This window comes from Tachypleus tridentatus, chromosome 9, assembly GCF_004210375.1.
Source record: "Tachypleus tridentatus isolate NWPU-2018 chromosome 9, ASM421037v1, whole genome shotgun sequence".
NCBI classification, from domain to species: domain Eukaryota; kingdom Metazoa; phylum Arthropoda; class Merostomata; order Xiphosura; family Limulidae; genus Tachypleus; species Tachypleus tridentatus.
This window is the reverse complement of record NC_134833.1, coordinates 48,780,886-48,793,266: the sequence shown is the minus strand read 5'-3', so window position 1 is coordinate 48,793,266 and position 12,381 is coordinate 48,780,886. Positions and strand designations below refer to the sequence as shown.

The window sequence follows — 12,381 nt, the reverse complement described above, 5'->3', positions numbered from 1 at the left end:
ACTAGCAAACCAACACTTGAACCAAGTTGACATATAATGGTACTGAGCAATTGTTCAAACAGTTAGTTCTACAGACATCATTGTTTTGTATATTCATAAGAAATAATTAATCTTCAGAGATATTTTTAACAAACATAAATTGGAATTATCTTACAATTATAGCTTTTAAACATTTTTTTTCATTTTTGAATACATTAAGCTTAATTTTTAGTTAATGAATTGAGGTTGTGAGGTATGTTTTTGTTCAGTTACATTTGGTACAAATATTTTTACCTCTTAAAATTCTAAGAACAAAACCAGTTTTTTTAAATATAACCCAAGTTGTGTATTTCTAGTAGATGAAATTGAAGAAAATGCTTGGCCTTGCTTTGAATGCAACAAACAATTTCCAACTTCATTGGAGTTACAGAAGCATCTTAACCAGCATGATGATGAGGAACCACCTAAGCCAGTTGTAACTCGTGGTCGTGGTAGAGGACGAGGAAGGGGACGTCCTCCAAAAGGAGGGTATTATCATCATCAGAAGTGTAAAGTAAGTCATAAAGAAAGCTTTTTCTGTGGCATTTCTGAAGTAGTACGATGAGCAATAACTATGAAATATCCATATGCATGTCTTCAGTGAACTTGTATGGATTGTTTTATAGCTTCACAAAAAGGAAATTGCTAAATGAAATAGTTTGAAGTTTGAGATGAATTTTCTACATATTATGAACATTTGCAAATGTCATATTTTTTATGTGTGACATTTGTATTAATTTGCAGCTTTGAAAATATTAAAAATTTTTATTGTGGTACATTACTAAAAAACATCTAAAAGTACTTCACTTTTATGTCTTCCTATACTCTTGTAAGATTTTTCTATAAAATTCTTAATTTTACTAAATTATAAATGTTATCTTCTTTTGACTTATAAATGCCACATGCAGTTTCTCTGTGTTAATAATAAACTGATACAAAAAAAATAACTTTTATACCACACCAAAATTATAATGAAGTATTTTTTTAATTGTTAATCAGAAAGTTTCATTTAATATATGTAATAATATTCAAATATATTTTTTATTCATTTCTACATTGATTTTTTATGTTTGTTCATGCACTAACTTAGGCCAATAAAATGTTTTTGTTGGCAAAATGAAATATGATATATTCTTTATTATAAGAATGATAGTCTAACTGCACTACTCAATTAGTGTAGCCCACAAGTTGACATTGGGTGTTGACTAGTGGCTTTCTCTTTAGCCTATTATGTCAACATTAGGAACATTTATTGTATATAGCTCAGGTGGCATTGCAAGAAATTCAATAAAAACAACAAAACATTTTGCAGTATATTACCAGTTTAAGCATTACAAAAATCTCTACTGAATGGGAAGTCATATTGGCTTATACTGTTGAAAAAACAGAACAAACTTAAAATTTGTTTAAACTGTCCTCCTAAGGATCTATGTGTATGGTGTTATGCTTAGAAAAATTTGGGAAATCCAGAAATCATGATGGTTTCTTTTAGAGCATGCTGAATTAAAAACATATGATTTGTTGTGTTTTATGTATAAAATTAGTAAATAACATTTTTGTTGAATAAATTTCATATCTGAAGTATTTATTTTTTTTAAAAATGTTTGGTAAAATTACTACAAATTTACTTTCTGTAATTTTTTTTTTCTTTCAGTGGTGCAATTTGACCTAGAGGTGGTATGAACCCATATAGGCACCATGAAGTTTTGGTCAAAAGTACTTTAATATTAGCTTAGTCTACTGGCACTCTGTTCAAAACCAGAAAAATTATTGGGTGCATTATGCTGTTTGTAATATCTGTTTCAGGTTTAAATTAATTTGAAAGATCTATGTGAAGAAGTAATTTAACAACACTTAAAAATATAAAATTTGTTTACCTCAATTTGCATCTGTTTGCCTTTCTGAAAATGACTAAAACACTTTAGTTTAAAAATATTACTTACTTTACCACATTACTGTGGACAAAAAGTTTTAAAAACATGTTACATTAAGGTGTTTAATCATTCAATTTCTACTAAATTCATAGGTATGTTTCACAACAATGTAGGAAGACATAAAAGTCAGTAACTGAAATCTACAAGAAACAATAATACTTTCATTTGCTTGTCAAAAAAATCATCACAAATCTTTTTGAATAATCATTTTCGTTAATTCACGAAAATACTTCACAAAAATAGAACATTTTATTTCAAGAAGCTGTGTACCCTGTATAAGGTTCATCTTAATTTCACATTGTTTCATCTGTTACTTTTTGTTTATTTTTTGCAATATAATAAAATAAACCATACAACAGGTGTGTTGAGTCTGTGCACCCAGGTGAGTTAAAAGATAAAAGTTCAAAGGTCAGAAAAATATTGTGTATTTGAAACATTATGGGAAATACCTTGAGATGCTTTATCATAGTTATGCATCCTTTCAGGGTTGCTGAATGTAGCTTAGGTAGATAAATACAAGGTGAATAGAAGTGTAAAAAGCTGTTAAGTTGTTCAAGAGATATAAATAAACTTACTCTTATTGAAAAAAGTAATTATAGTTTTCATAACTTTACTCAATTTTTTTCCTATACAAATTTTTTAAAGGAAACTTAATCCCTTAGAAGAAGTGTAAATGTTTTGTTTGTGTGTGTATGTTTTGGATTTCTCTTGTTCATTATACTTAAGAAAACTATAAAGTCAAATGTTTAAAATAACAGTAAAAATCAACTATTGTATTGCCTTTTTTATTGGTGTATGTGTTTAAACAGCTATGTATTATACTTAGTTGTGCACAAAAAAATTATAGTTGTAGTAACACAGCATTGTTAGAATGATAGTTCCATTCTTTAATTTTATTCATATGTAGTAATTAAGATCACACAGAGGTCACACTGTTTTTGTTACCAAATTTCAGAGATTCAAAGGCTATGAAAACTTTTTTGGGCTTTCAGAATAAATTACTGTCAAGGTCAATGTTAAAGGGTAAAATTTACTTTTGAGAATTTTATACTGCTTAACTATTTCACATACTGAACACAAAATGATCCCATAGTTTAAACATTAGACAACAAAAATTATTTTTGCCTTACAAGGCTAGTTCAGTTAACCCTTTCCCTAATGTCATATACACAAGTTCATCTATACATTTGCACATGTTAAGCATTTTCACAATAACCTTTGATACAACATGTGTATTTTCACCAAATTTGGTAGACCTTTAGTAAAGACTACAAGTAGTTTGTATACAAAATAATCAGACTTTTTAACAAATAATTTTTATTAAAGATTTGTTTGTGAAAATTGAGTCTGTTTTGTTACTTGTCTGAGTACAAAGTGATTTCATGCTATGATTAAAAACTATTCTTCATCCCAAAAATCTCAAATATTATTTGTGTAATCTCTTAAAACCTCCTAAATACATTTTAAAACATTTGTTTTTAGTAAGACTGTATATTTTGTTATTTTCAAGACTCTTAACTATATGGGATCTGCCACTTGACCAACCTAGTAACCATCATAAAAAAAGAAAAAGGAAATAGATACAAATTATGCTTTTTTTTATGTTAGAATGACTACATATTATAACACAAAAATACAGATGTTTAATCTAATTAGTTTATGTCTCATAATGCTGTATATTTACATCTATATTTATTAGTTTTTATTATATTGACCTTCCAGTCATGCCTAGCTAACATTGCATAACTTGCATTGATAAGGTGCATGTGCACTCATGTTATGTATCCAGTAATTTAAAACTGACTTTTAGTGTTCCATGTCTTGGCTGAGTCTTAGTGGACTGGTATTTTGTAATATACAGTGATATTTCAGTTATTATACATTTTATATATATAGATTACTACGATTTAGAAATAAGTATTAAACTTATTCTTCTTTAAAATATAGAACAACAAACCAAGAAATAAAGCAAACAGCCATCCCTTCTCGCTACTACCTTTGTAGTCGGTTGTTGCATGACATAGGTTGCTAAGATTTAAAATTTTTTGCACATGGAGGATATGAAACAAAATATATTTTAGGTTTTATATATACAGTTGAATAACAAAAAAATTATAAATAATTACACTGATTAAATAGAATTTTATTATAATTTATGAAACTTAGCAATTAAGATGTATTTAGATTTTACAAAATATGAAACTTCGAGCAGACTAAAGACACAACCTACCACTTTGAAAACTTGGATAAAAAGAACGTGGTAGCCTTTACACATATTAAAATGGCAGAGAAAACCACTGTGGGGACATTCTAAGTTTTTGATTGGTTGTTCACATGTCATATATGGAAGTAAGTGTGTTTAAGGGACCACTTTCAAAAAATGGGTCCACTGTGTTTAATTCAGTACATAAGCCATATCTCGGCAAAATAAAAGGACATGAGGTTCTGATTTTATATTCTAGCTTGATAATATTAGTAATTTGAGTTCCTATTTTATAAGAAAGTATAGACTTAGTATTATGACATCACAAACATCTGATTTTTGATGGTGCTGCATTCAACATACCATGTGTCTTACTAAAATCTGTATTTAGGAGTGTTATTTTAATATTTACTTTTAAATTAAGAAATTAACTAGTATAATATTGAAGTTTAAATTATAATTTGTTTCCAGATTTACTGATGTAAATTCATGAAATAGTATTTCAATAAATTTTTGAATGGAAATTAACAAACGTGATGATATGGACTCTGACCCATGACGTATCATGAAAGGGTTAATATTACATTAACATTAATGCTTCTTTTGATTAAATATCTGTAACAAAGCAAATGTTTTAGGGAAACCTCTCTCTCATTGGAGCACAAAGCAGGTACCAGTTATGTGCTTAATGTTGAATTATTTACCTGTAAATAAAAGTCATCATTTTTTCTGTCTATTTCTTTGAGATACTAACTATGATATTGACCTTGCAAGTCAACCTTTATGTATAAATTGTACATGTGACTAGAAAACTACCTAGGATATTGATATTTCATTTTTGTACTGATAAACTTTAAATAAGCATATGTGAGAAAGTGAAGGACAGCAAATACCACTATTTGATTTTAGATTATTTCACAAATATGAAATGTATCAAAGTACAGCATACTGAGCCATAGTGGTATTATTTTACTTCATGCACTTTAAATTATCAATTCAGAACTACGGTGTTCAAGTGAATATTTCAGATTTTTTAAATTTATCTTTTACCGTTTTTTTTTATAATTTTTGTAGCCAGTTTCTGAAACAACAGATCAAGAAGTAGTTGGAGAGCCAGTTGTTAGAAGAGGTACTAGAGGCAGACCACGAAAGAAGGTGATACATATTCTGTTATAATATCTTACCTCATCTCACATATCGCTTTTCTTGATTTCTACTGCTGCTATATCAGTCTAGATTCTTGCTTTCCACTAGCCTTGATACTCTCACTTACCTTCACATATGCTAACGTGAGATATATGCATACTAACATGCAAATAATTATGCCGTGCCCTCTAACAATAGGAGTGCAGCACTACCCATATAACAGTTAGTGTCTTGTCCAATCTTCCAATTGTTAACTACTTTCACTTAGCAGTCTTTTTGTACAAGCATGTTTTGGCTGACTTACACAATAGTTTTTACTTTCTATCTTTCAGGCATTTGAAGTTTTTATGGATCATTTATATTTGTTGTCTAGCATTTTATTAATTCTGTTGCAAAATTAAAATTTTATTTCTTCTCTCCTGCTTGTTTTCTAAATGTTTGTCACATCTTTTCAGGTGATCATGACTTCAACTGCTCTTGCTCCTGCAGAGGATTTCCTGACCACATGTATGTGGTCAAAAGCAAAGTTGTTACCACATGAAATTATGGCTATGATGTGTCAGAAGCTAGTTGTTTTCATGCAATATTCAGAACCAACTGTGGATGGCCCTTCAAACCTATTCCAAGGTTTGACTGTTTGGACAGCCTTTAACCCATTCATAGATATTAATATCACTTGCATGTCATTTTGGGGATATTGTCAAACATAACATCTCTAATTAATCAAGTCCATAAAATGTGAAGAAGGTTTGGCAATATCCCCAAAAGTTTTGATCCTGCCTCACCTATGAATGATCCTTTTTGTTAATATTTTGTTGTTCCTCCATGCTCGGATACTGAGGCTCATGCAAGTCATTTTGGGAGAGTAACTGCATTCAGTGATTAGTATGCCTCAACCCAATGTACTATGGTAGATTTTATTTTTGCTTATTATCATTCCAACTTCCATTATTTAGCCTTGCAGCATTTGGAGTCACTTATTCCATTGTAAGGAATGGACCCCAATTTTTCAGTTTCCTTTACCTTTGCAGGTTCTGGCTTTTGGAGCTTAAGAAACTCACTGTTGGTATCCTGTTGGGCATTGTTTTTAGGGTAGCTAGCATCAGTAACCATGTTCTCAGTTCAAGATCTGTGGAAACAGACTTCATCACCTTGCCTATGTTTGGAGGTCTTTTGCTGTGAATACTTGGGTTCTGAGAGTCATCTTGCTGGGCTTGTACTCCAATTCCATTTGTGGAATCCTATTTTATGCCTGTGTGTTTCAGAGGCAATTCAGGATTTACTTCATAATTAGGTGGTATTTCTCATCCCAGCTTTTTCTTTTCCTGTTTACTGTTCCCCACAATATAGGGTATTGGATAGACTTTGTCTTGTGGTTGAAGCAGGACCACACACTATTATGGCTGTTTTTCTTCCCCTTTCTTGTATGGAATGTCACCTTTACAAATGCTTTATTTTCATGCTTGAGCATACCTCAACACAAAGGAGGTTTTAGAGAGATGGACTTTTTTAGAGTTCTCTCTCCATTTGAATCTTGGTTCTCCTTGCAGTTTGTTGAACTTCATATCCTGTGGGATTTTTAGGGCCAATGTGTAATTGTACACTCCAGAAGTTCTGTACTAGTCTTGTACACTTCCAGGCTAGGAACAGTCAGTTGAGAAACTTCTGTTTTTAAACATTGGATCTCCTATATTTAGCCCACAGCCATCATGTCATTTTTTGGCACATCTTATTTTGGGTGCCCTGACTCTTGTCATTATATTATTATCCTATAAAGACAATATTCTACTTACAGAGTGATTTCTGGACCCTCGTATATTTAGGGATTATATGCTCATTTGGAAAGTCTCAGATTTGGATGCTCTTGCCATTCATTTTAATAATCAGCTTTTTAAATTTTGGTCTCGTGGTCCTCATCCTTTGGCTGGGGCAGTTTGTGCTCTCTATATGGATTGATGGGTCAGTAGCTGTATGTATAGTTTCTTATTCATCTTCTCCCAGGTGTCCTTGCTATACTCCAGACAACTCTCTGTCAGTTTTTTGTTGGGGACTCCATATTCGCCGATTTGGACGTGATTTCCACTGCTATATTGTCTTTAGGTTTTGCACATTTTCCTCTATCTCGTACATCAGTCTCAATCAGGCATGCATCATCTGTCCATTTTCACACACTGTCTTCTTGTGTGGCTGTTGTTTGGTCATTCATCAGTGGATTTGGTGTTGGTTGTATCTGGATGAGAGACATGAATTCTTACATGTGTAGGGTTTGTTACCTTCCTCCTACTGTGGACTGGAAAAAACTTCTCAATGCCATCAAGTTTTGAAAGAGAGATGGATACCAACCTGGACTGGGCTCTCCACCTTCCTACCATATACTGGATGTTGGTTCTCAGTGAGTTTGGTGTTGAGCTGAAGGTGTACACATGGAGATTGTGGTTCTTTGTAAGGAAGCTCCTTTTCCATGCCAATACTTGTTTTTGAGTTGAATGGTAGATAACTCTCTTTCTACCATAAACCTGATCTACAATTCCAGATACCACCAGGTGTTGGTTTAGAAACTTCCAGTTATGGTCTGTAACACCCTAGCCACTCTACACCAAGGGTTTCCTTTAATTTCTGTAAAGTTTCATAGAGTCTCTCCTTTATTTAAGTATTGAAAAACAAAGTACTATTGGAGGTGTAGCATATTGCTTTTCCCCAAAGCAGAAAAGATGTCTTTGGCAGTAGATATGAGAGACAGAAGATTATTTAGACAATATTCTTAAGACTTGCAATATTATAAAAAAAAGTGTTTAAGTGTTCTATTAATTGTATTGATACTAACTGGAATTTGGATTTCTTAATGATCCAGCCAAAAGATGTAACCTTGAAGAAACAAAATCCCATTAAAGGTGTTACATGCAAACATGCGTCCAAAGTATTATTTCATGAGACAAAGTAAAACAAAACATCTTTGATAGTAGATATGAACAAATGGCTCAAGTAAAAGACATCTGGATTGTTTTTAAAATTCCCAACAGTCCAAATAGATAATTCAGCTGGAACAGAAGAGAGTCATTGATTGGCTCAAGAATACTCATCTTGATTAGTTCTAGGTTTGACAGGTACTGTGCAACATACTATGATGGAATAAAGTGTGAAAATAATGTAAGGACTACACTGGTAATATATTATTCAGTGATAGCCTTATCTAAGGAAATTTGAAAAGTTGAAATTTAACCCTTATAATAATAACAACAATAATAATAATAATAATCAGGAGAGCACGAGTAGCTAATGACTGCAATGAATAAAGTCTTAAATGAAACAAATCATGGTGCTTAGAGCAGAACACTGATAATGATTGAAAGTAATGTATCATGTGGACACCTTCCCATTAAGTAATCTGAAAGTAAAAAAATTTTGATGAGAATGCTTAACTTGTTCAGTGCCGTAGACTGGATAACTCATCCAAGCCGATCGGTAACACGGTGCCACGGACGAGTTATTTCGTTCTCAATAATACCTAACTTCAATGCTAGATGTCAGCACCATACATGCATTTGACCTACTTACAAATTGTTTCACTTTCAATCCAAAATGGTGTCACTAAAAAAAGGACAAAATGAAGAAGCATTAGAGTTGTATTGTAGCAACTGAAATACTTGGCAGTCAACAGGTTAGTGACTCTCTGCATGAAAAATGTCAGGAATATATAAAAGCTGTTAACACTTTTCTGGTTGTTAAAAGAATTGATGATGACATGAATGTTAGTAAGAAGTGTAATAAATAGTAATTCAAGAACTAAATTATTCGTCATGACACTAACACCCTCAGACACAACAGAAATAAGTTGAAAGTTTAAAATGGATTATACCTAAGGAATAAGAGAAATCAGACCAACAAAAGCTTCATCAGAATTACAAGTAGCTGGCAAATCCTGCTCTTCAGACACCAAAAAAACTTGTCAAGTAAACATTCTTATTTCTCATCATGAAAAAAGAGTGGATGTTTCACTACTCAAACATCCACATAATCTAGAAACATGTCAGGTATACCCGGAGACAGTTTGGCATTAACAGACTATATAGATTGATAAGTAAAAACTGATGATGCAGTCACAGATTATTACTGCATGCTACAGACAAACTGCATTAGTAAAGCCTTTAAAGAAACCATAATTCATGGTATTGATAGAAACATTTACATCAGAATTAAACTTGCTTTTGGAATTTATAACGGACAGATTTATCAGCATATTTGTATTTAAAAAAATTCTGACTTGTAGAAGAAAACAGGGTTTACATCTGTTCTTCTATTGGAGAGTGTAGAATTCTGGGTAAGTTGGCAAATGCACTCAACATTTGAAATTTCTTTGGCTGTTGACAGCATGAGAGCAACATGCTGATTTTTATGAGCTTATGCATCTTCATAATTACATTAGAAATTGTAAAAAAACTAGCAACAAGTGATACACTATAATCTAAAATGTATAGGAAACTTGGTTAGGAGCAGAAGGTGGAGTGAGATTTCTAGTTTTGAAGGTTAGCAGTAGAAGGTGAAGTAAGGTTTCTAGTTTTTAAGTAGTCTGTATTGTTTACATTTGTAATATTTTGTACTGGAAAACAAGTGACATTTAAAACTAAATTTAATTATACAACCCATAATGTGATGAAGTATTTTTTTATTATTCCAGCTTTCAGTGGCTTAAGTAAAATGTGTTATAGACAGTCCAAACTCAAAGTAATAATTTCAAATAATATTTATTCATCAATTACAGAAAATGGAGACTTGTCAGTGGACAGCAACAATTTACACTTGCAATTTAAATACTAAATTTTTCAGAGCAAGTGAACTATATGAACTGATGGTTTTGTATTTAATTTTTATGAAATAAGCTCCTGGATGAGATAAGATTGTTGGTTTTTATTTTCCAATGTTAAATTGGTTTTAATGCAGATTTTTTCAGCTTGTGTTTTTTGCTTTGTTTATATGTCCTGAATGACAAGTACTTAGGGGACTATTGACCATTTATGAATATATATACACAAAATTTTGTGTCTGCTATTTAAACGTTTTACAACTACTACTTGTTCATAGGTGGCATCAGAAGAAGTTATTACACAAGCCTTGCCACAAACCCATAAAAGACCCAGAGGTAGACCTCCAAAAAATCCTGAGGTTTGTTTGATGTCTGTCATCATATATGCTGCAGTGAAAACCTTTATATATTTATGTAAAAAAAACAAGAGTATTAGCACCATAAATATTAACAGTGTTAACAGGCTTGTTTCTATTCAATACTTGTTAATTGATTAATATAGTTGCTTTTATCATAGAGAAAAGGTAAATATCTTGTTTTGCTTTGTGAACTTTAATTTTTGATATTTCTCCAAATTTATAATTGCTTATTTATTAAGTTTAAATACTAAATTTTTTAAAATCAATTTTTTGTTAACAATATGTGTTTCAGAAGTATTGTTTATGTGCTGCAAGGTTTCAACTTAGAAAATGTGTTCTCAATTGTAGGTAAGCTGAGTGGCCTAGTTATGAGATGGTTTTGCTCTATCCTACTTGGTATACATAAGTTATTGTTATGGATGTTTTGTGAATTAAAAAAAATTGTTAAACTTTAAACAATATGAATAATGTTGGGCTGAAAGAATTTTAATTATTGTCTGGGTTAAATATTAAGATTTCTTATGCAGCTAAAGTCAATTAGACATTCCCTGTAACCTTCAGTTTAAGGTTTTGAGACTTGGCTGATACTATAGGCTTGCATAATTCAAACTGAGCAACCAGATTTTATTCCTGGAAAAATGGGTTGATTTTTTTTTAAATATTTAAATTTCAAAATGGCATTTTCAAGCATTCTCTCAGAAAGGTTTTTCTTTCTATCTGTTTAGTAATGATGGTATGTTGGTGTTTTTTAGGGTCATGTACAGTGATCATTGTTTCATTTTTATCTGTTCTTTCTGCATTTCATTAACGTGTAGCTTACTGCAAAACATGAAGAATTTGAATGTGAAATCTGCCATAAAGTATTTCCTAGAAACTACAGCCTGCAAAGACACATGATCATGCATACAGGTGAAAAACGTTTCAAGTGTCCAATTTGTGACATGAAATTCAGCCATGTATACAATAGGAATAGGTAAGTGTAAATGCACTAATACAAAAATAAACTCCATTAGCTCTATTGTCACAAGTATCCTTTACTGCTCATGACATAAAGTTTTAGTGTCTTACATTCAAAAGTTTTTAAACTTCTTTATCTGTATGTTATACCAATTAGAAGAGCATAAAATCTTAGCTAGCAATTCATATTTTAATATTATGTAAATTTTAAGTTCTTAATTCTACAAGGCAAAATTGAAAACATTCTGAATTTCTTCTAGTACAACACATTTTATTTTAGCTTATCATCATATCTGTTTTATCCACCACCCTCAAAAAGGTATGAAATTAAATATAAATAACTCTCTAAATATTGTCACTGCTCAGACAAACCACATTTATTATGGTCTTCAATTTAGTTTTGTTTCAGTGCTATCAAGTAAAAAATCAGACCCCTCCTGCTACACCTACCTGTGACACATCTCCTTTATAATTTGTTAAAAGTTCTCTCTTACATTTAATTATATGTTACCTGTTACCAATAAAACCTCAAATATTTCATCTATCAAGTGATATATTATGTTCTAAATAGTTAACTGTCAATGTCACTCAGAGTACTAACATCATTCCTGTAGGAAAGTTAACAAGTAGCTTGAATAAATTTGTAACAACTGTTGTCACAGAGCTATTAACATTTTGAGAGGTAAAGAAATTTGTCAACTTTTTGCATATTATTATTCTATATTGTTTGGTGCATTATTTAACTAAATAAATATTAAGTCCAATAGTATGAATTATGTAAAATATTAGGGTTAACTCTCTTCGACAACAAAGAGCAAGAAAAAGAAGATTGGTTAAATATTTTATTTCTTTTTTTCTTGTTTATTCTTTATGTATAAAAATAACTAAAATGTAAAAGTAGGGATTTTTTTAGGTTAGTTAAGATTAGATTGAGTAAAATAAATAAGTAAACTACTTGTACTA

The 12,381-nt window shown here is 31.1% G+C and overlaps 1 protein-coding gene across 1 annotated transcript in view; it reads left to right on the top strand.

The window, feature by feature from the left end:
• Window positions 1-12,381, top strand: part of LOC143227370 (uncharacterized) — a 119,728-nt gene that overhangs the window by 73,160 nt on the left and 34,187 nt on the right. The window contains exons 15-21 of the mRNA XM_076458824.1: window positions 336-532; window positions 5,230-5,310; window positions 5,757-6,000; window positions 7,303-7,565; window positions 9,569-9,619; window positions 10,381-10,461; window positions 11,277-11,434. Of these exons, the coding sequence (XP_076314939.1) occupies window positions 336-532; window positions 5,230-5,310; window positions 5,757-6,000; window positions 7,303-7,565; window positions 9,569-9,619; window positions 10,381-10,461; window positions 11,277-11,434 (1,075 nt within the window). The remainder of the gene's footprint in view (window positions 1-335; window positions 533-5,229; window positions 5,311-5,756; window positions 6,001-7,302; window positions 7,566-9,568; window positions 9,620-10,380; window positions 10,462-11,276; window positions 11,435-12,381) is intronic.